We start from the raw sequence: 25,217 nt of genomic DNA, 5'->3' as shown, positions 1-25,217 counted from the left end.
AGAAGGGATCGGTTGGTAGGACATGTTCTGAGGCAACAGGGAATCACCAATTTAGCACTGGAGGGCAGCGTGGAGGGTAAAAATCGTAGAGGGAGACCAAGAGAGGAATACACTAAGCAGATTCAGAAGGATGTAGGCTGCAGTAGGTACTGGGAGCTGAAGAGACTTGCACAGGATAGAGTAGCATGGAGAGCTGCATCAAACCAGTCTCAGGACTGAAGACCACAACAACAACAACATAGCGACCGTCAGACGTTATTAGCTGCATCAAAATTCAGTTTGTCCTTCTTCGCACAGAACGGTACCGAGCGGGCCTGGGACGGCGTGCAGGCAGCCCGCAGTGCGCCGGCATTGACCACCGGCCGTCGCCACGCCGCGCCGGTGCAGCACCTGTTGCGCCCTGTCGTGTCGCATCTGACGTCATCGACCTGTCACTAGCGTGCCGCCAGCCGCGAATTACGGGCTTTTACTGTTCAGTACTCGCTCAGAGAGCTGTCGAATTTAACCACTTTCTAAATGTAAAAACGTTGCATTAGTGGGTGTAAGCGACCTAGTGCAGTACACTCATAATCCTGTTCTGCATTAGAAGCAAAGAAAAACAATGTTTCAAGTTCTAAATTTAATCCGACATCCGAGTAGTTGAGGAAAAGTATGATTACATCAGGTAACTAATGAAGTGGTACTGAACCAAATAGGTGGTACTGGGGGATGTGATAAATATATGGCACAACTAGAGTAACAAGTAAACAGTCAAACCGTCATGTCGAAACCTACACAGAAATTTTGCACACGGGAATAATACACCGAAAGGAAGAATGTAGAATGTCAAAGTTTTAGCTACTAAATTAACTGTTCAATTACTGATTTCAGCCACAGGAAGAAACACATACAACAGAAATTTTTTATAGCCTGTCCTGTCTAAGGCGCCACTCGACGGATAAACAGAACGTAGAGCTGCACAGTGGCAATCCCGAGGTGCACGCACTCGAATTTTAAGAGGTTTTTTATATCATACCAGAAATGTCTCAAACAATAAATTTTATGAATAACTTACCATCCACACCGACAGTTGAGCTGCTGCAGATGCAATTGTTACATAAGTGAATTGCAAGGGAAACAAAATAAAGAGAGTGTATCATATTACAGTAAAAATGTAAATTTGTAATGTAATTTCTTGACACTGAATATTTTATAATAATTACTGGAGTACAGTTCATATGATAATTTTTGAAATATATTGTGGCGTTCGCTGTGTTATTCAGTGGTTTGGTATTTAACTAATTTGTAAATGGAAATGATAATCTTGTATTATTGCATTGAGTAATTACTAAATAATTTTTCTCCCGGCTAAAGATTTGATCAAGTTGCTAAAGAACTCCAAGTTAACGCCGTGTTAAAGTGTTGTCTGTAAGTTGTGTAAGTGTCACTAAATCACAGTTCATACAACAGATTCTATACAACTATGGATTATGATGGAAACAGTTATCTTCAGCAAAATAGTCATTAAAACCACAGAATATCAGCCGCGCACAACACTGACGTATGTTACCTGAAACAATATTCTTCGCAACTCGTGCGTAATTAATTTCGGCTCCATACATCAGCTAGTGAAGTTTGTTATAACGATCGTGCGATGAGCACTGTTTTTAAAGAACCAATCTGATTCGAATTATTTTCATTAAAATGAGTTCGTGACCACCGGTGCACATTTATTTTTACAAATTTGTATTACGTTCGGCAATTATGTCTGCAGAGTTGCGTAATTTGAATTTGCCGCTGTGATAATTCTTAAGATAGCGGCAGAAAATTGATAGAGACTTTCTATTGTTAGACCAAATAAGTATTTTAACTGCTTATTAAACTTTACAGAAATTTTACTTTCGTATTGTGCACTATTTAGACTTCATCAAGCAAACATCTGATTTGTTTCTAAGGAAAACACAGTCAAAAACGCGATACAAATCGCTCTCATCAATGGCTGCGCTCCTTGCAGCGGAAAGAAACAATTAACACAGATAATGCTTACTGAGAGAGGAATTACAGTTACAAATAATTATTCACTCATGTTTATAATAATAATGAACTCTATTTTCAAGTAATAATTAACAAATAATTACAATTTCTTAACAGATCTCAGTTTGATACGCGTCTTGCGTGCTGAACCTACAAAAGCCATCTAACATAAGGTAAAAAAAACCAAAGAAGACAATCGCAGATCATGAAAGGAATTTACAGTTATCATTGTCTTTGTATGATACACATCGATATGTCTAATTACATCATAGAATATTATATAAATAAATATTTATAAGTTTTTATTGTTTTTTTCATACGTCGAATACATAATGTTTATAACTGTTAGAGGCATAATTTCCTCTCGTCGCACTGTAGCCAAAAATTTATCACGTGGATGTTACAATGCCCCTTGGGCTGATGAAAAAAATTAGTTTAGCTATTGTATATTTTTTTTATCAGTGCACGTAACCCACGTAGATTTGCTACTCTCAAGATGCAAATGTTTAGTTTCAATGTTGTTTTAGACATGACAAAATTATATTTGAATCAAGTAGTTTAAATGACTTCAGTGACTGCATTATCTCGGAAATTGCTGCGGATACTTCCCGGATTAACTAGTCCCCCCCGCCCCCCCCATTTGGGTTCACTGGAGTCGGAAAACCGGGAATAAAACCGTCCAAGGGGCTTCAAGAAAATACAGACACCTACTTATAACAGTCAGGCTTGACATGATTGTCATAAAATATACTGGAAAATGCAAATTTATGACTCTGTTGCAAGCATATGAGATAATGAATGTTTTCTGATGGTGGTATACTATAAAATTTTCCAAAGTCAATCATTTATGGAATGTCGTAAGAATTCGCCGCTGACGTCGTAATACCGCCCCCGTGTCGAGCCGTTGGACCGCAGACAGGTAGTGGCTGCTGCTGGACCGCCCCCGGCCGAGTCGGTGTGGCGTCGGCTGCCGTCGGCTGCATCGTGGTTTGGATCTGCTGCTGGCTGGAAGTCGCGCTGCAGCAGGTCTTGTGTCTCCTTTCCCGCGTCCCTCAGTTTAAGACGGGTACATGAAATGTCAAAATATAAGCATCAGTGACAAGATAATTACTATTCTCATCTTGTGGAAAAGTCTATTAATGTCCATTTCACTCGCATTCACACGGATGGAATTAGACTGTTTTTGGAGTATGTTCTGTATTTCGACACTGTTCAACACAATGTAGTGATTCACATGTAAGTTCATCACAGAATGCACATTTTGAACACTGCACCGTTAATCATACAAGTGTCCGTAGTGTGCTTCGTTTACTAAGCGGAATGTAAATATTTTCGCGACGCTCTGCGTAGCCAACGTTGCATTATTGTTTCGCTGCGCGGCTGGCTGTACAGTCACTTTAAGTTTGGCACGCAGAGACGCTTCATATAAAACTACTAAAGGTCATCAGTTCAAATTAATTATTAATACAGTCAACAGTACTCAACGTTCATAGCGTTGCTGCTAACTTTGACACTCCAAGGGCGTTCATAAGGTTACGTGATCACAGTTTTTATCACTGTTCATCATTATTCACAATGTAAATCACAGTTCTTCACGCGTCCACTAGTTCATGCGAAACACGTTTCACTGTTCTGATTGCTGTCAGTAGTTTTCCACAGTACTTAACAGACAATCTATATGCAAATGACACTTTTCAAGTAATGAGGTCTGGTACACTTGCATATAAGTTCATATTACCATGACTGAATAACAAAATTCAAAATTTTACACTATCACATAAACACGAGACAATAAAAAATTTTCAGAATCTGCTACATTATCTTGACCATGAACTGTCCAGATAACAGTACATGTCCATTTTTATTACAGATACATATATTTATATATTTCAATTTTTAATTTTTTTTATTGTTATTTACCATGCTTTTTTTTATCTAACCGGAATGTTGCTCATAAGAGCATTTTTAATAACTTTGTAATGAAACCGTGTACGTAAATCAGTACACATTCAGATTTCGCTTCACTAGTGGTGAAAGCTGTTTATTTTATGTATATTTTTTTTTTTCAGTCACACAGCTCACACACCACCAACACTCGCTACGTGTGTGGGATTACATGACTCAATCTTATGTAAATATTTTTGTTATATCCATTCTTACACTCGAACAAATGTATTATTTAAGCATTTTAATCATTTCTATCCTACGTATAGAAAGGTAAAATTCCTCACATCTAATGCAACAACACTCAAGTGTTTATCAAGTTATTTATCCCTTTTAGAGTAAAAATACATTTATTATGGGGATTCTCTACTCCTTGCTCAAATAATTCAAGAACATTACAGTGTAATACTCGACGTAAAAGCTTATAAACTAATACATACATAATATTATCACATTATTACTGCTAATTATTTTACCATAAATATTATATTTACAGTTATGGCGTAGTGCACTTGCACTTCTGATTGGTCCTTTGTATATTCACTTCGTTTTTCTTAGTCCAGGGGACCGAGTAAGATGCTCTGCAATAAGTCTTGTGCGGATATACTTTCATATTATACTGGTAATCTTTTATGATTCCAGGGCGTTCAGTGAATACTTCGAGGTATCCGGATAATAATTCTGTTAATTGTCTAGCCTCTGAAGCATTAATGCAAGTTGCCTCCTGTACTTTCTCTTCTATTGCTGTGACGATGTCACTCACGTTGCTGGGTGCACCGTTATTTCGATTTTTGTGACACATCTGTGGGTGCTTATGATCCAACACTAACATCTTCTGTTTGCTGACAGAAAGATTCATTTTTCTCATCAGCGAAAGGTTCGCACCGAACTCCCGATTCAGCATTAATGTTATGGGTCGCTGTTGGTACTTAAGTGCACATGTCCCACGGGCGAGATCAATTACAGCTTCTCTTTCCCGAAGGAACTCAAGACCCAGAAGCACCGGTACTGACAAGTTATCCATTAGTAGGAACGTGCATAATAAGCAATCATTTCCCAAGGAAACTTCCACCTGTGTCTGGTATTTTATACTCTGTGCCTTTTTGCCAATGCCCCTATAACCTTACAATTTGCAACGGCAAAATCGGCAATCTTCTTATCTACGATACCTTCTTGAAAAACTGCTTGTTCATAACTCATACATTCGCACCTGTGTCAAGCAGAATAGTAGTTGTTACACCATTTACAGCTCCGGTGACACTTGCTTGGATATTTTCCCTTTGTGACTTATCAGAGACAGCAGGTTCCTGATATAGCTCATCTTCGATCCTGTTGCCATTCTGATACCATATCATGTTTATTTTTTGTTCTCTCGACGTATTGCCTTCATTGTTGGCCTCGGTCACCTGGCGAAGGCCTACAGGGACCGAAATTAGTTTGTTGGCTTCTGAGAGTTTTGTTTTGTTTCCGAAGGTACCTCCACTATTCTAACATTTTGTAAGATTTCAGTCGGAGGAGGCCTGCTTGGATCCCACCACGGTGGATATTGATTGCTTTGTATAGGTAAAGCCTGTACTTAATTTATTGGCTGACCTGAAATGATAGAATTTTGCTGTGGCTGCCAATGACTTGGCCCTGGCTGTCACCAATATTCACTGTCACCCCGCATATTTTTAGGTTTGTCTTTATATGGACTGTCTGAACTGTTGTCATTTCGTCTCTTTCGGTTGCTATTGTTATTGTTTGGGTTTTCATTGTGGTACGGCCTCTGATTACCATTCGGTTGTTGGTGTTCTTCGGCCTTTTGGTAATTACTGTTATTATTATTAGGATAGCCAAAATTTTGATTATAGGGATTCCAGCTACTATTATTATTATTGTATTTTACGTTACTGTAAGCTTTACTTTTATTTTTCTTTGGACTACTTTCGCCCCTATCTCCGTTATTTCCATTCCATGAATTTTTTCTATTTGGACTATTGTTATTGCTGAACACGTCAGAATTTTTTCTGGCGTCTTCTTGCACTAGATCCAGAGAATCAGTTACAGACAGAAATTCTTTCAGATCGGTGTCTGTAACATTAAATAATTTTTCTCTAATATGTATGGGTAATCTAGCTTTTAACACCCGCAATAAGTCTCTGGTGGTTACTGGCTCATCCCAGTACCGGGTCATGTTAATATATTTTTCAAAGTACTTTCATAAGGAACCTGACTTCGGATTGTACATTTCTGCATTGTAAACAATTTTACTGAGTCGCTCTTGAGTAGACGCTGACCAGAATTGATCAAGGAACGCCTTCTCAAAGTCGTGGAAAGTCTTGCAAGTTTCTGCTGCATTTAATGCCCAGAGCGACGCATCACCAGAAATATGTGAAACCACAACTGTATTTTCAGTTCTTCCGACCATGATTTTGGAAGAACACTTTTGAAGTTTCGAATGAAAACTACTGGACGTATGTTTTTCTTTCTTTCTTCGTTAAATATTTGAAACTGTCTATGCTTAATCAGGCTTTCTTCATGCATCAAAGTAGTTAAGTGCATGGAATTGCTATCATTCGCAGGTGGTGTGGTTACTTTATTACAAGTACATTCTATTCCACTATTATTGTTCCTTGGTGTCACATATTGCTCTGGTAATATCGGTTGATTACCAAAATTTGGTCTTCCTTGTGGTGCATTAATATTCGCCGTCAGATTATCTGCGATCTTTTGCCTGTCAGTACCAGTGTTGTCATTACTGCATACTGTCAGGTTTTCAAAGTTTTGATTTTTAGAGCTCAGCTCCCTGGCTACTTCTGTTCGGACTAGCTTTCGGATTTCCGAGGGAATGTCCTCCTGCATTGTTTCCACAGCGGTAGCCAAGGCTTTGAATTGGTTCTCTAGTCTATCTACTTCAGTTTGAAGACTATTGACCTGAACTGGAATGTTTGTTAACGGTTCAATAATGGTTTTTACTGCTTCGATCTCTTGCTTAAAATGGGTAGTAATAGCATTATCACGATCGACCAACACTTGATTTATCTTACGGACAATTTCTTTATCTCTTTCCAGAAAAATATTGTTTATATTTTCCATAAATTTCTTTTCCTTTTCTTGGTCCCTGAGCTCCTGTTGCTGTTTTTCTATAGGCTTTTCCTGTCTACGTTTTTCCTTTTCCTGCTGACGTTGTCTTTCACGCTCCTGCTCTTTAAACTCGCGTTGCTTTTCACGCTCCTGCTCTTTAATAGTAAACTTTTCAAATAATGCTGTTAGCATATCCTGCATGGACATAGCTTGAGCATTGCTAACTTCTGCCCCTTGCCCAGAAGAAATATTGTCATTAATTCCTAACTGGTTGAATGCAGGAGTGTGAGTTTGTTTTGGCAACTCCTCGGTTTTACTATCACTAGGGACATCAGTTTCTAAATTATCATTCATCACTAAATTTTCTACTAATTCGACAGAAATATGGGTAGATTGTTCTATCTGAGACTCTGATGTCATCTCTGCATTCGGTTTATTTTTCTTTTGTTTAACCATTCTATCACCAACATAGCACAGCAAATATATAAATCACTGACAAGCACCAATTGACACAAAATAATCTTATAACTAACACATATACACAAATAACACTCAAAAATATTATTCTCGCAGCCAGAATATTCAATTATTACTACTTATTGCTGCAGGTACTGATTTTAAATGATGTTTATGTAATTGATCACAATTTCAATTATTAAAATGAATAAATGTGTACTTATTGCACGAAACCTGACTGACTGGCTGTATCTCTGTCCGTCTCCTCCTCCAGCCTCTCATTCCATATCCCACTCCCCCTCTCTTGTCTATAGACCCTCTCCCCTCACTTTGAATATGTCCTCCTCTCTTGACTCTCCAGAAGAAGGGTCGATTTAAGACTACTGCAGTCACAGCAGTCGCGAGGTAAATATAGGTCTGACGTCCTAAAAGAGAAGTTGCGGCAAAAGGGTTCATTAAAATAAATTTTTAAAGCGAACTGAGTGTTCAGTGAATGTACAGTGTGATATCAGGGAATGTTACTTCATCAGTTGATAATGCCGAAGAATCGTATGTTTCGCGCAAACGAGAAGTAGTGGTGGCTGACGAAACTGTTCCATTAGGGGAAATAGCTAATAATAATGTCCCTGCGGAAGAAACCGGACGAGGACAAGATCGCCTAGATGAAAGAAAATCATAAAAGCTTTGAAGTTGTCGATGTTCTTAGTGATCTGGGAAACTGGCCAGATATTATGAATGTTAGTTTTAGGATAAGAGCAATTAACGAATCTCTGCAAAACATTAGTGAAAGAATGTCATATTTCCTGTGGATAGCGAGTCAAGAAGGTGTTTTACTGTTTTTAATTGCTTCCATCATCTTTAAAATAAGGAAAAATTTAAGCGAACTTGGGTTGTATACTCTGGGACAAAACATGTTATTGCTTTTGTTTTGAGTTGTTTAATTCGAGTGCTGGCGCTGTCACAAGAAACGGTTTAAAACACTGGCAATGCTTGTCAAAAGCAAAACAATGAGCTGTCGCCTAGTCATGTCACTGAAATGTGCAGTTAGAAAGAGCTTTAGCAGAGAATGCAAAACTCAGATTTAATTGCTCAGGTAACTCAAGATTAAACATATCAGGAAGAAAAGAGGTGGAGCCCGGTTTCGTTAAGGTTTCTCCGGTGGTATTTCTCCTTGGCGAAAGAAATCTTCCGCTATGAGGTGACCGTGAAATTTTGAGAAATCCAGGTAATGGAAACTTTTTAGGGTAAATAGAGTTAATGGCCAAGAACGATCCTGTATTAAATGATCATATTAATTGTGTGGCTATACCTGGAAGGCTGGTATAAGGATATACAAGATGAAACTTTTTAGGGTAAATAGAGTTAATGGCCAAGAACGATCCTGTATTAAATAAGCATATTAATTGTGTGGCTATACCTGGAAGGCTGGTATAAGGATATACAAGATGAAACTTTTTAGGGTAAATAGAGTTAATGGCCAAGAACGATCCTGTATTAAATAAGCATATTAATTGTGTGGCTATACCTGGAAGGCTGGTATAAGGATATACAAGATGAAATCATTACCATAATTTCTGATGACATTGTATCTATCATGAAGGCTACATTACTGGAAAAAATATCATTGGATAATACTGGACTATACACTAGATTTATGTCACAAGAATCAATTAAGTGTAGTTTTAAGAGTGATAGACATATTTTCCAAAGCAGCTGCAACTGAAGAATAGTGACATTACTGGAAAAGGTATTTCTGAATTCTTATTTTAGATACTACATAACCTTTACATACTAGCTGCAGGTTATAGGGACGGGAGCAATATTAAGGGCATTAAGGGCCAGCTCGTATCATTGAACGAAATCCAAGAACTCATTATATCACTAACTGTGCTCATAGCTTGAACTTGGTTTTTAGTGATGCACTTAAATCATCCATAATTGCGTTACATTTATGCGTTACAAGCCGCTGTGTGATGCAAGACGGGAGGCTTGGGTTGAAAGTGTTCATGTTGTATAATCTCAGCTTAACAAAATAAGACTTGCATTAACAGAGTTAAAGAACACACGCAGAAATGATACAATTTATTTCAGTGAAGTATTCAGTCTCTTAAAAGAAATCTCAAAATTTAAGATTTCTTTATATGTTGTGATATGACAAAATGTCCTTCGCCATATCAACGGAACCAAAAAAGCAGTTAGAAACTAAAGTAAAATTAGTAAAATCAACACTTAGTGTTGTTGAAGAATATAAAAAAGGCCAAGAAAGAAGCAGAGGAATTGGTTCCATCTTTAGAAAATGTTATTGAGTTAACAGAATTCAGATGTGCAACTATTAAATGGCAATTTTCTTAAGAAACAAAGGGTGAACTCATTCTAGGGGAAGAGAACTGATTAAGGGTGATCTTCTTGTATATTGCGGCAGACAGCACTATTAAGTCTTTGAGGGAAAGGTTTGTGCAGCTCAGAAACAGACACAACTAAAATTAGTTCAGAATTGGTTCAGTATTATTGTAACATTAGAAACGGCTAATAATTTTTAGATTTCTGTTTTTTCGTTTCTACTTGTCGCCGATTTTAGGTGCAGGTTCGCTCATTTTAATTGAATATTAGTATATTTTTGGTGCGCGTTTTCCTTGTTTTAGTGTATATTTCGGGTATTTTTGTGCGTATTTTAATGCATAAGTGGTTGCGTTTGACACAGCAAAGCCAACTGGAGATCTAGCCGTCACAGCAGTGCCGTTCGTTTGCAACATAACAAGGAGATATTGTGAAATCTATGTTATCCGGTATTCCTACAACTTTTAAGTTTAACACGATGTATTTTATATAAAAAAATAACTGAATGCATTTTTACCAACACTATTTTATGCACGACCTCTCATAGGCGACTTCGCCTGGGGGGCTTGGCATGGGCTTACCGTACGAAGTCGGGGGTAAGCGGGTAAGGTGGTACTTAAACTCTGGTCCGTTTGTACATAGATTCAAAGAATCCATAATCCGTGAATTTCATCGAAACTGTACACACACATCCACACACACACACACACACACACACACACACACACACACACACACACACGCACTCACACACACACACACACACACATTCATATAAAATCACTAAAATCAAATAAACTGTAAAGAAAATTACATTCCAGAAAAACAGTGGGTGACCCAAATTCAGACTTCGCAGGGGGCCCCAAAATCCCTAAACCGGCCATTCGCAGAACGACTCAACGGGGGGCAGCGGCAAACGACGTGACACTGGCGCGGGCGCAGTAGCTGAGAGTGGCGAGCGGCGAGGGCGACAGCGAAATTCAGCCACTGGAACGCTGCGTAGCCCGCAGCCCATCTGGACGCAGGTATCCCATCGCAGCAAAGAACGGCAGCAGCGCACGGACGAACGTCGCTCGCCGCCATGATAAAGTAGCGTTCGCATACGGCAAGGGGGAAGTTGACGTAATTTAAACTGTCAAGTAAAAGATTAGATTTCAGTTTTATCTTGAAGAATAGATGACAAAGAAAAGTTTGCAAAAACAGACATAATGTCTGATGGGGTAGCAGCAATCAGTGATTGTATAATGTTACTTATAATCCGTCTTGATTACAATATTTTTTTTATTCATATGACCGGTTTCGGTTCATCCAGAACCATCTTCAGATCTGTAACGATGATGATACTAATTTACTATTTGACGAAAGCAAATCTTTTTCATCCCATCTAATCAATATCAAATTTATCAGAACGTACCTGATATTTCAGTTACAGGAGTAACCCATCCAAATCCAGCAACTTTCACATGCTGCGTCACATAGAATTGATTGGCAAAATGCACGTCATTTATATTAATTATAACACTATTACCGACAGGTGGAGTCTGGCACAATTGTTCCATTCCATTTGCACATATGACCAGATTCAGGGTGCACACCTACTCTCAAAACAAAACAGCCTTTGGGGCGCATATGGCTGCCTCAAAGCACTCAGTCACGAACATTGAACACAATTTAGACATCCTGCATAGAGCTCATAAGGGACGGTTTCTTAACATTTTGGAAGAAATTGAAATATACACCCACAAAAAGAAAGATCCGGATTCAATCCTCAACGAGCAAAGCGAGTTCAATCATACCGCCTATTTTAGCATTTATGACGACTTACTAAGATGACAACTGTTGCTTGTGGAGGTCCAGGCCCAGGGATGAAGGATGGTGCGTGATGGAGAAGCCGGAAGATGCGTGCGGCGCCTGGCGTCGTTGACGGAGGTCCCCTGCGCGGCCCTCTTGCCCGCGGCTATGGACATCAGACATCTGAACGGATCGCGGCACAACACCAAAATGGCGGGAACCACGGAAGCAGACCGTAGAGGAAAACAAGTCTATGCCAGCGCCATAGATGTAGAAATCGCCCTATGTTTTCAGATTGTATAAAAATGATAATTTTTCTTTTTTTTTAATTTTGATAAGTACAGATTTTAACCTTAACATCTACATATTTTAATTAAGTATTTTTGGAGATAAAAGTTAATCAAAAAAATTTACTAAATACAATATGTACAAATGGAATGTAACAAATGTACCAGACGCCACCTGTCGGTAATAGTGTTATAATTAATATAAACGACGTGCATTCTGCCAATTAATTTTATGTGACGCAGCATGTGAAAGTTGCTGGATTTGGACGGGTTACTCCTGCAACTGAAGTATCAGGTACGTTCTGGTACATTGTGATGTTGATTAGATAGGATGAAAAAGATTTGCTTTCGTGAAATAGTAAATTAGTATTATTATCGTTACAGATTTGTAGATCGTTCTGGATGAACCGAAACCGGTCATATGAATAAAAAAAATTGCAATCAAGACGGATTATAAGTAACGTTAAAGGAAAGTTTATTGTCTTGAGAAATACGGAAGAGCAATAAGTGCTGAACGTGAAATTTCGAGAAATAATGAAGACGAAATTTCGTTGGTTCCACTGGAAGAATTCTTAGAAATAAATGCTTCAGAAGTTCGTGATCATATCCTTGTAAAACAGAATGTTTCAGAAATGGCAAATGCAATCGTTTAGGAATAAATGACGGTGCTTCGTCAAAGTACAATATTTCTTAAGCAGAAACAACATCTCAGATACAAAACGTCACTTATCAGGTACCTATTGACGAAATACTTTCAGATCAGGGACCTAAACTAGTTGAAACCATTCAACCTCACTGTACTGTGTCGGCAAATACTACACCGATCGATGATGAGGGTGATTAATCAAATGAAAGTATAATGTTTTTAAACGTAGCTGGTAGTAACGATCTGATGGGGTTTCTAACAGAATTGCAGGAAACCATCCCGGTAGCAGTTAATAATTCAGCTATAGAGGATAAACAGGCAACTGTAAATTCAGTTAAAGGCAAGGAACAGACAATTAATAAAGCTGTTCTGAAATCCGATTATGTAAGATTAATCACATGGAAGATGACATTCACTTACAAAACTCAACTTTGGTTGAGGAATTGGTAGACAAGCAAAACCATTATTCCAAACAGCACCAAAACAAGTAGTAAAAAGTAAGCAAACAAGCTTAGGAACGTAGAATAACGTGTTTAGAAAAAGACTTCTTACAATAAGTGATCTACAAGAAAAAAGGATAGTTGTGAACTAGTTCCCAAGCAAATACAGAGAAAGTAGGCAGACGACGTTTTGAAGGTTCATATTGATCTATGCACTGAATTAAATAAATTTAAGAGGTCGTGTCACAACAATGCTCGCGTACTTCACTCAGAACTGGGAAAAGTTTGCAAGAGAGTGGAAAAAAGGCAGAGACAGAATTCGAAGCAGTATCGCAATACGGTAGTGAGATGGAGTCTGAAATCAAGCAGAGTATCGAATCGTGGTATGAGCAGGAAAGACCAAAAGATAAATGTAAGTATTATGTTGTGTCTGACGGTCATTCCTTGCGGGTGCGTAAGTTTGATTCTCTGTAAGGGCCTGTGTCTAGGCAGGGCATTTAAACAATCTGAAGGGATATTTCCAGAATAGCGGGATGACAAGAAAAACATATGGTGCCTAGTTAGTGGACTAGATTGTCTTGCGGAATGCGAATCGGATAGCCATGTGAAACATATGGCAAATTTATAAAAGCTTTCACGAAGCAATATTGGTCGAGTGGCGCTCAGAATTGCGTGAGAAGAGACCTAGTTGAAGGTCGCGATTGTAACAGGAGTAGCTGTAAAAGTTATAAAGAATTTTTGCAAGTATATATATATATATATATATATATATATATATATATATATATATAGAAGAATTTGTATCTGGACGATTCGCTTGAGGGATTGGTTTTGATCTCAATTGTAATGACTAAGCTACCAGCAGCAGTTCAGGAGAAGTGAGGTGGAATATAAAAACCTGATGTCATTGTAATAGTGCAGGTACTGCTGCAATTACATTCATTAGCTGCTAATAATCCAAATTTAGAAATTATGCGAGGGAATAGATTGGTAGGTGTGTGAAAGGGTGGGGGGGGGGGGGGGGGGGAGAGGGGACACTAGACAGAACGATGTTTCAAGAAGTGAGGCGCAGTCACCAACATTTAGCATGACGCTAACGCAGAGAGACATAAAACGAGAGAGAGAGGAGAGAGCGTAATATGACGAGAGGGGTCCGAGTCACTGTTATAATAATCGGGATCCAATTAATTACTATAATAATCCTCCTAGGAGAGGGAAGAGCGGATTTAATACAGGAAGATAAAATTATCATAAAGAATCGAGACATTTCCATGATAACGGATGCTATCTACATCTACATCTACATGATTACTCTGCAATTCACATTTAAGTGCTTGGCAGAGGGTTCATCGAACCACAATCATACTATCTCTCTACCATTCCACTTCCGAACTGCGCGCGGGAAAAACGAACACCTAAACCTTTCTGTTCGAGCTCTGCTTTCTCTTATTTTATTTTGATGATCATTTCTACCTATGTAGGTTGGGCTCAACAAAATATTTTCGCGTTCGGAAGAGAAAGTTGGTGACTGAAATTTCGTAAATAGATCTCGCCGCTACGAAAAACGTCTTTGCTTTAATAACTTCCATCCCAACTCGCGTATCATATCTGCCACACTCTCCCCTATTACGTGATAATACAAAACGAGCTGCCCTTTTTTTGCACCCTTTCGATGGTTTAAAAATGGTTCAAATGGCTCTGAGCACTATGGGACTTAACATCTATGGTCATCAGTCCCCTAGAACTTAGAACTACTGAAACCAAACTAACCTAAGGACAGCACACAACACCCTTTCGATGTCCTCCGTCAATCCCACCTGGTAAGGATCCCACACCGCGCAGCAATATTCTAACAGAGGACGAACGAGTGTCGTGTAAGCTGTCTTTTTAGTGGACTTGTTGCATCTTCTAAGTGCCCTGCCAATGAAACGCAACCTTTGGTTCGCCTTCCCCACAATATTATCTACGTGGTCTTTCCAACTGGAGTTGTTCGTAATTTTAACACGCAGGTAGTTAGTTGAATTGACAGCCTTGAGAATTGTACTATTTATCGAGTAATCGAATTCCAACGGATTTCTTTTGGAACTCATGTGGGTCACCTCACACTTTTCGTTATTTAGACGGTAAATTACAGCATCATCTGCGAACAACCTAAGAGAACTGCTCAGATTGTCACCCACGTCATTTATATAGATCAGGAACAGCAGAGGTCCCAGGACGCTTCCCTGGGGGACACCTGATATCACTTCAGTTTTACTCGATGATTTGCCGTCTATTACTACGAACTGCGACCTTCCTGACAGGAAATCACGAATCCAGTCGCACAACTGAGACGATACCTCATAGGTCCGCGGCTTGATTAGAAGTCGCTTGTGAGGAACGGTGTCAAAAGCCTTCCGGAAATATAGAAATACGGAGTCAACTTGAGGTCCCCTGTTGATACCGGCCATTACTTGGTGCGAATAAAGAGCTAGCTGCGTTGCACAAGAACGACGTTTTCTGAAAACATGCTGATTATGTATCAATAGATCGTTGCCTTCGAGGTGATTCATAATGTTTGTATACAGTGTATGCTCCAAAACCCTACTGCAAACCGACGTCAATGATATAGGTCTGTAGTTCGGTGGATTACTCTTACTACCCTTCTTAAACACTGGTGCGCCCTGCGCAATTTTCCAGTCTGTAGGTACAGATATATCGGTGAACGAGCGGTTGTATATGATTGCTAAGTAGGGAGCTATTGTATCAGCGTAATCTAAAAGGAACCTAATCGGTATACAATCTGGACCTGAAGACTTGCCCGTATCAAGCGATTTGAGTTGCTTCGCAACCCCTAAGGTATCTACTTCTAAGAAACTCATGCTAGCAGCTGTTCGTGTTTCAAATTCTGGAATATTCCATTCGTCTTCCCTGGTGACGGAATTTCGGAGTTCGAGTCTCGGTCGGGCACACAGTTTTAATCTGCCAGGAAGTTTCATATCAGCGCACACTCCGCTGCAGAGTGGAAATCTCATTCTGGAAACATCCCCCAGGCTGTGGCTAAGCCATGTCTCCGCAATATCCCTTCTTTCAGGAGTGCTAGTTCTGCAAGGTACGCAGGAGAGCTTCTGTAAAGTTTGGAAGGTAGGAGACGTGCTTCGGTAGCTCAGTTGGCAGTCTGCGTTCGGCAGGGCAGCAGTGCGCACCGCGCTCGGCCGTCCACGCCGCTGCGCGCGCGGAGTGTTTTGTTTACTTCCTCGTCACCGCGCTTCTCAGTCGAACAAGCTGTAATGGCCAACTCTTACAGGAAGAACACTCTTAAGTTCACCTTCTCAAACGAATACGCACGACCCAAAGCACTGGCCGTCGAACGCTTCCTACGCGAAGACGTGAAGATCCCGCGTGACGAACTCATCGGCATACACCTATCGATCATTAGCAGCGTCGTTTATGTTAAGATGACTTCCGACGCTGCCTGCAACGAGATCATTCAAAGGACGCGACATGGACTAAAATTTCGCCACTCCGACGGAAACGTCGGGCCTGTGGATGTCGACCATGCAGGACTTGGCCTTCGGACGATCCGTGTATTCGAACTGCCTTTCGAGGTGACTGAAGATGAAGTCATCGCGGCGCTAAGCCCGTTCGGAAAAGTCCAGAGCCACGTAGCCGAGACATGGGCACAGTTTACGACGTATCCGGTGCTTAATGGTGTGAGACAAGTCCGAATCGATCTCAAACGGCACGTTCCATCGTACATTTCTATCGGCGGCTGCCGTGCGGTGGTCATTTACGACGGACAACCTCGAACATGTTCCGGTTGTGGCAAAGAAGGCCACGTCCGTAATGAATGCCTGCAAGGCCGCATCACACAACTAAGGCCCGACGATACGAACACCGACAGAACCACGACCACCCTTCCAGTCACCTATGCGGCGACACTGCACGTCCAGCCCTCACAAGGCGCCGTTCATGAACGTCTCTCTGGTCTGTTACACCCGGAGGCGTCCCAGCACCTTGACACCGGCGATGCCGCCCGTGAACATGTCCAACAGCCGGACACACCCACGATAGAAGATCACAAGGATACCAGTGAGAGTGTTCTGGAGAATGAAGACCGCATCATAGCACCCGCGGCTTTTGTACCGGAACGAAGTGAATCTCTTCCTTCCTCAGACACCGAAACTCATTGCCGAAAGCAGAAGTCGCCCAAACGACGAAAAAAACGCCGCAAGACATCAGACTCGACCATTGAGCCCCCTCCGCAGGACGAAGAGATGCCACATCACTCCGACGGAGAACACTATAACACTTTCTCCTCTGCCACGGAGACGCGTCATCCACAAGACGGTGAACCGTCCGACAGAGATCGTGCGCAAGCCCCGCGCCCAGAAGCCATGGAACATAGCACGCCTGTTGTCACCGACGCCATTGAGCCGACTCGGCCAGCTCTGCCACCTCTCGCCGATGTCAAACCTGTCGGACACCTTTCATGGGCGGATGACACGGATTTCCCGCCTCCATCTGATGCGGAAATGAGATCTGTTTCTCCGTTAGACCAAAACTAAAATGGGGGAAGTTTCTACGGCGAATCCTGCGACTTCTATGGACTTCCAGCATCCACCAAAACAATCTTCACCAGCTACGAACCTATCAACAGCACGGATTTCCCATCAGGCGTACCGAATAGCTACTATCAATACTAACAATATCGGCTCCCACGCTAAACTTCAACTGCTCCGTGACACGCTCAGAGCAGCGGACATCGACATCGCCCTGTTGCAAGAACTGAGGACAGCGACTTGGACTGGGTGTTATGGATATGAGACGTACGCCGCCCCTGCAGCTATAGAACACACAGGCGCAGCCATCCTCCTCCGAGAAGGAATTGCAGTTTCCGATGTCGCATACCTCCCATCAGCGCGAGGGGTGGCCATAACAGTTGAAGGACTCAAAATCATAAATCTCTGCCGGCCGAAGTGGCCGTGCGGTTAAAGGCGCTGCAGTCTGGAACCGCAAGACCGCTACGGTCGCAGGTTCGAATCCTGCCTCGGGCATGGATGTTTGTGATGTCCTTAGGTTAGTTAGGTTTAACTAGTTCTAAGTTCTAGGGGACTAATGACCTCAGCAGTTGAGTCCCATAGTGCTCAGAGCCATTTGAACCATAAATCTCTACGCCCCATCGGGCACTGACAAACGGAGGGATCGCTCCCAGTTTTACGCAGAAGATATCACGCCTTTATTCCTCGGTCGATACGATCATCTCATCGTAGGTGGAGATTTCAACTGTGTTCTCGAGCGCACAGACCAATACCCCCATTTCAACACATGTCCCGAACTTCGCTTCCTCGTCCGCCGCCTTCGTCTCCTCGACACTTGGCGAGTGGTACACGGCGACCGCCCGGGGTATACACACATCACGAGCCACTCCGCCAGCCGACTTGATAGAATATACATCTCTAACGCTCTAAAATCAGTTCTCCTCGACGCGGAACGTTGGCCATCTGCCTTTTCGGATCATGACATCTATATCTGTACCATGAACCTACGTCGACAATCTATATGGCGCAGTGCAGGACCTTGGAAACTCAATGTCGCGCTACTGCGGGACCCTGAATGTCGACAACAGGTCACCGACACGTGGCACACCTGTGTTCAGCGCATTATGCGTTACGAGACCACACTGCAGTGGTGGTTGCTGTGCGCCAAACCGGCCATCCGACGCACATTGACACACTATGGCAGAGCCAAAGCCAGGTGGAATCACCATACAACTGATTTCTACTATAGCGCTCTACGTGAACTAATGGATCATCCTCCATCCCCGGATCGCCTCAAAGAAGCTCAACGCATCAAGGCAAAGATTTTATCCTTGACCAGATGCCGTCTAGAGGGAGCCATTGTACGAGCCCGCAGCCAAGACAGGATTAATGGTGAAGAACCTTCTATGCATCATATTGTTCAAAATGTTCGTTGACGCCGACAGGCTTTAATGACAACTTTAGACTTACCTGATGGACGACGGCTGACTTCGCAAGCTACCATTGCGGATGCATTCACAACGCACTATCGACTTTTCTATCAAGAAGTACCTGCCGGTGCAGAGGCCATTGCTGAGGTTGCCCATGAGACACTTGGTACTCTAAACGCAGCATCTGCAACACTCCTGACTGCTGAAGTGACCACCGACGACGTCCAAGGCGCTGTGGCCAAGGGGTCTCTGAATCGATCTCCCGGCCCGGATGGTTTACCTCTCGAATTTTACAGAACCTTCCAAGATTTGATGATGCCACGATGGAGGGACATGTACTGGGAACTTTTGTCCGGCGCGGCGAACCCGCCACCAATGTTCATGGAAGGCTTACTTGTACCAGTCCCGAAACCCGCAGGAGGAACACGACTCGACAGTTATCGGCCGATCACGTTACTCAATTCGGACTTCAAGATTTTCACACGCCTTCTAGCAGTGCGACTCAAACATGTATTACGGGACATTGTTTCCCACGAACAAACATCCTTAGGCGGCGATCGTAATATACAGACGGCCCTCAGTGAATATCGAGATGTGATCGCTGTGGCAACACACTGGCGACTGCCAGGCGCTTTAATCTCCATCGACTTCAAACAAGCGTTTGACCGCGTCAATCATGCATTCCTCGACGCAGTGATGGACCGAATGGCAATTCCCCCGACGTTCACGCAAGTGATTATGCGGCTCCTTCGTGGAGCAACGTCCAGACTTCTCGTCAACGGCAGACTTACAGAACCTATACGGATTGAACGCTCAGTACGGCAGGGTTGCCCTTTGTCGACGGTACTTTATGCCATTGCGATGGAACCACTCATTTGCGGATTACGACGACGTTTGACAGGTATTCCACTCCGGGATCATATGTTCCGCTGCCGAGCTTACGCGGACGACTTGGCCCTCGTCGTACGTTCAGCGGCTGAAGTGCAAGCTGCGATGCAGTGGATTACCCGTTACAGTGCAGGGGCAGGGAGCGCTATGAACGTGGCAAAATCATGCGCCATGAAGATCGGCCGCGGCCTTCCCGCAGACAGCGTAGTTCCATTTCAACTGGTGGACACCATTCGTTGTCTCGGATTGGTGTACACGCGAGACATTCGCCGCACCTCGGCGATCAATTTTCGGGCGCTGCTGCAACGCATCCGGGCCAACATACAAAATCACATACTACGCCCGCTGAATATGTGCCAGAGAGTCACCTTCGTCAATACCCATCTGGCAGCTCGGATACCCCATATAGCGCAGATTCTGCCCATCACTGCGACAATGGCGGCCAGGTTACAGGCGGCATTCGGATATTTCATTTGTTCTGGACACATCTTCAAAGTCCAGTATGAAGCTCTCACCTTACCGAAGCGGGATGGTGGCCTCGATCTGGTTAATGTGAGAGCCAGGACAACGGCACTTTACACCAATACTATGCTCCGGTTATGGAAAAACCAAAATGCCAGTTTTACTGGAATGTTGACCACCGAGCTCGCGCCTGTTTCGAGACGCCCACCGACGTCTTTGGCACACATCCCACCTCCGATGTCACATATCGGCCGTTTCTTTTTGGAGTACAGCTACATATGCACCGAGCTCCCCAGGACCAGGAAGACGACCACCCGCGACGTCTACCGCCTTCTCCGAAAGTCTCCACCCCGCAACCCCGTCGAAACACGTCACCCCCAGGTTTCATGGCCTACAGTTTGGAAAACGATCCACCAACCATATCACACCACTGACACTGGTACCTTCTCGTCAACGGCAAGTATACTACAAGACAGAAACTGCATCGCATCGCACTGGTGGACTCACCCCTGTGCCTCAAGTGCAATGTCGAAGATACAGATTTACATTGTTTTGAGTGTGGGCCAGCAGCAGCTGTCTGGACCCTCGTACAGAAGATTGTGGCTTTCTACCTCCGAGTACCACCACATCACGTTTCTCCCACTATGGTGATATATCCCGACACGACCTACTTTCCATCGGCTAAGTGGCACGCCATCACATGGATCAGTGGCATGGCTGTCAACTACCTCTTCCGGGACGACATCGTCGATCCGGCGGACTTTTGGACACGCCTCCAAGTACATCACCACACCCTTCGCCGGCATCGACACTATCGGGCCACTTTCGCGAACTATTTACAGAGCATTTTCACCAACCCGCCTCAAAGCTGGAATCTCAACGAACCGTGCCAGCCAAGGCTGGACAATCCCACGTTCTCCTTCAATGGTCAATGATAGAATGCATTTTGTTCTGCTGGCGCGCCAAAGTGGAGCATGGCGCGGAAAGTATTCCTATTTTATTTCAGTTCTCTTTTCTCCTCCTCTTCTAAGTTTTTTTTCTCCTTACACATGTTTATCCTTTTCACACATAGCTCTCTATCTGCACCCTATTTGTTTTCTTTCTCTTGTGCTCCCCCCCCCCCCCCCCCAAAAAAAAAAAAAAAATGCTGCTGATGGTGAGAAGACTGTATACTCATTTATGTTAACAAAAAACATACAAATACAAAAGAAGGCCGTTGCGGAAATATAGCTACCTTTTATGTTTTACGTTTTCACAGGATATTGTGTTATTTATGAAGAACGTCGTCTTTTATTTTCATACCCAACAAGAGGTTTTTATTTGTTTTCTTAAAAAAAAACACTTAGTAGAACACTTACAAAAAAGAAAAAGAAAAAAGTTGGTAGAGCACATGCCAGCGAAAGGCAAAGGTCCCGAGTTCGAGTCTCGGTTGGGCACACAGTTTTAATCTGCCAGGAAGTTTCATATCAGCGCACACTCCGCTGCAGAGTGGAAATCTCATTCTGGAAACAGTAAATAACCTCAGAAGACTCACAGATAGAAGACAACAGTAAATAACCTCAGAGGACTCATAAACCTTTTGTAAACAAGTAATTAGCGATTATAGGGCCTGCAGCTACAATAGTACGATTTTCTCATTTAGATTTCTGCACTGTTGTGCACTCTTTTAGTATCCACAAATCAACTACACCCTTTAACTATCGAATGGAAATTGAACGGCAATCGTACAGACACACGAAAACCAATGTAAAGATATTATAGAACCCAATAAAACGTTCTCCAGATGGTCGAAACAAAATGATGAAAAGCCTAAAGGCATGGAAAACACGAACACAAATGACAATACTTCTGAAATAAAACAATACGTAATAAGAGTAAAAAGAAATGAAAAATTCACGTGGTTAGACGACAAAAAGTATATACAACACATCACATAAAGCATGAGCTGGCAGGTAAGCAAATTATATTATGAAAGATATGTCAGTGCTTGCGTAATAAATACCAAAGGTAGGCTCTCATGGAAAGCCAGCTGAAACAGATAGTTCAAATTATTAAGGTATGGAAAAGTGATAGGAGACAGGAGTAAACAATGAGAGATTATGTACTGTTGGAAACCATTGTTGGTCCAGAATAGTTTAAAATGAATTCGTGCGGTAGGTACACAGGTAAGGTACCACTCGTTAATAGGAAAGTATGATAGAGAAATGAAGTTATTGGTCTGGTAGCCAGGTAAGGCGCCAACCGCTTGTAGGAAATTAGTTAGAAGAGGAAGCTTTTCCCAGGAAAAATGAGTGAAGTACAGGCTGAGCGATGCATATGGGAGCTTCATTGTAGTCTTACAAGGCAGATACACAGAGGGAGTGACAAAAAGTTGTTAGGAACCACCGTAAAAATAACGAGTACATAAGTACATGAAAAGTAAAGGGAAGAACACAATAAACCACCCAGCAGTATTTGGGAAGAATCATACGTGCAAACAGAAACGTAGAGAATACACTGATAGCTAAACAGTTAGAAAATATTAATTAGGTAATACGAACCGCAAACAGCAAGTACTGAAGTATTTATCTGCATTGAAAATTCTGAGAGAGCAGATTTAGGTATTCAAAATTGTGAAGTGCAACGTTAGGCATTGAATGACGATAAACAATTTTGGTAGTCCGCAGGACAGAGTTTTTCTAGATTGAGACAGAACACATGCAATCTACACAAAGACACGTAAGAAGACTTTCTGTCCTGCGTGGTGCAGGTAGACTGTTTACCGATGGGTACACCAAACCACAGGGAAACGAACACACGATCCCGTAAGTCCGCAACAGACTAAGTTGACGAAGGGGTAAGTTGACGAAAGGAACAAAACGCTAACAAGTCCTTGACGTTAAGAAGTCGGTGTAGAAGTAGAACAACTGCAAATCAGTAACCACTCGAGACCGGTAAAAAAACTGTTAACTTGGCTGTACAATGGCGCGATACGAACAGCTGCAAAGTACAGCGAGCAGCGAGACGCAGCACGGGCCCGGTCCAAAGGCAGCCGCCAGTGGTTTGCGGCGGACTCACGTGGCTTACGGTAGAAGGCTTAGTACCTCTGATACGTCCTCGTCTGTGCTAGGTGGGGAATCCGAATCACTGGCGAACACAAAACCTCTCCTCCCTTTAATCGGTTCGTAGGGCAGCAATGATCAACGGCATGAGGATGCAGAAGGCAATGGAAACCACTCCACTAAAGACACATAATGTGTACGCACAGGACATGGGCCTGTAATTGAAAAGTGTCATGATGTTCTCTCCATTGGCAAAAGTTTCCAGACTAGTCGCCCATTCTGATCTCCGGGAGGGGACTGCCAAGGTGGGGGTGACTATGAGAAAAAGTGGATAACCAACGAAAAGAAAACGTTCTACGACTCGGGGCGTGGAATATCAGAAGCTTGAACGTGGTAGAGAAGCTAGGAAATCTGAAATGGGAAATACTAAGGCTCAAGTGAAGTGTCAGTCAGGGGTCAGTGAAGCGAAATGGAAAGAAGATAACGATTCCTGGGCATATCAGTCCAGGGCAATATTAACAGCGGCAGAAAATGATACAACGGGAGTAGGATTCGTTATGAATAGGAAAGCAGAGCGGAGACTGAGTTACTGCGAACAGTTCAGTGATAGCGTCGCTCTCACAAAAATCAACAGTAAACCAACACTGGCAACGATAGTTCAGTTATACATGACGACGTCGCACGCAGATAATGAAGAGAAAAAGAAGGTATATCAGGATATTGAACGGGTATTTCAGTGCATGAAGGAATGTGAAAATCTAATAGTCATGGCGGTCTGGAATGTGGGTGTACGGGAAGAAGTAAAAGAAAGGGTCACGGTAGCATATGAGTTTGGTATTCAGAATGAGAGAGGAGAAGGACTAGTTGAGTTTCAGCTAGTAATAGCAAACAAATACTCTGTTCAAGAACCACAAGAGGAGGAGGTAGAGTTTGAAAAGGCCCCCTAACCAACACATGGCCATCACTGGCACCGAGGCAGAACAAGCTTTCATGAGAAAACGCATCAGACTTCTATTCTGTCCTCCAATGAACTCTCACTTGAGACCACAGAAGTCGGAAATGACGGTGGTTTGGGATCAGTGGAATGGACACTACAGGTCGTGTGGCTCGGAGCTGTCCATGAAGTATCCGATTTGTAGCCGTTCGTTGTGTCACCATGGTCCCAACAGCTGCTTCAAATGCTGCTGCAGATGCAGCACGATATACCAGAGCCATACGCCCAAGACGATGGTCTTCGCTCTTGGTAGCGGCTCGTGGCCGTTGGAGCCCTGTCATCTTGCGACTGCCCATTCGGGCGACCACTGGTGCCAGAAATCACGCACAATGACTAAATTCCTGCCAGGTCTTCCTGCAACAACGGAGAAGGAACATCCAGGTCCTCGTAGCCTTATTACGCGATCGCGTTCAAACTCAGTGTGCTGTTGGTAGTGGCTTCAGTGTCGCCTTAAAGGCATTCTTGACTTACAAACTCACCACGTTCAGTCTCAAAGATAAGTAACGCTCACAGCCGCTCCAGCGTGTATTTCAGATCATGCTGGTTTGCATCTTCGTAGCGGCGCTAGTAGCGTTACTCACACTACTGGCGAGAAATTCGAATAGATATCATCTTACAGAAATAGAGACACTCCTATCAACTTTTTTGTTTATATCGCTCAACTCCTTCGTGGTTTCGTGATTTTTTTTTTTCGTCGGTGTCTATGTATGCGTTTTCAAGGTGGTCACAAACATTGTGAAACGCATGTAATGGTGTTGGAGGAGAGGTTGTGCTGGAAAGTGATTGTTGTGAATGAAATTCGATACGTTGCGTCGTTTCCGATTAAATTAGCACTAAAGTTAGCCAGTCTGGTGTTGTGTGCGCAAATTCAAGCGACCGGAAACAGACGATGTCTCCAAATG

General features: G+C 42.6%; 2 protein-coding genes across 2 annotated transcripts in view; both read right to left on the bottom strand.

Moving 5' to 3' along the window:
- The window catches only part of LOC124622754 (limbic system-associated membrane protein-like), a 719,050-nt gene extending 718,636 nt beyond the window's left edge, over window positions 1-414 (bottom strand). Inside the window, exon 1 of the mRNA XM_047148543.1 lies at window positions 306-414. Coding sequence (XP_047004499.1) covers window positions 306-414 — 109 coding nt within the window. The remainder of the gene's footprint in view (window positions 1-305) is intronic.
- A 2,436-nt stretch (window positions 415-2,850) lies between these two features.
- Window positions 2,851-7,443, bottom strand: LOC124622753 (probable E3 ubiquitin-protein ligase bre1). The gene is made up of 3 exons (XM_047148542.1): window positions 6,549-7,443; window positions 5,160-5,374; window positions 2,851-3,051 (listed from the first exon to the last, which is right to left on the bottom strand). The coding sequence occupies exons 1-3, from the start codon at window positions 7,441-7,443 to the stop codon at window positions 2,851-2,853; spliced, it is 1,311 nt and encodes a 436-aa protein (XP_047004498.1).
- Between the last annotated feature and the right edge of the window lie 17,774 nt (window positions 7,444-25,217).

Source organism: Schistocerca americana, chromosome 7, assembly GCF_021461395.2.
Source record: "Schistocerca americana isolate TAMUIC-IGC-003095 chromosome 7, iqSchAmer2.1, whole genome shotgun sequence".
Taxonomy (NCBI): domain Eukaryota; kingdom Metazoa; phylum Arthropoda; class Insecta; order Orthoptera; family Acrididae; genus Schistocerca; species Schistocerca americana.
This window is presented reverse-complemented; position numbering and strand designations above follow the sequence as displayed.

Excerpts from the sequence above, each read along its gene's own strand:
- LOC124622753 (XM_047148542.1), bottom strand. The coding sequence starts at position 7,443 with ATGACATCAGAGTCTCAGATAGAACAATCTACCCATATTTCTGTCGAA. Across the intron at positions 5,375-6,548 it reads CAATAATAGTGGAATAGAAT|GCCTTCGCCAGGTGACCGAG; the intron begins GTACTTGTAATA and ends CGGTCCCTGTAG. Across the intron at positions 3,052-5,159 it reads TGCTTGACACAGGTGCGAAT|GAGACACAAGACCTGCTGCA; the intron begins GTATGAGTTATG and ends GACGCGGGAAAG.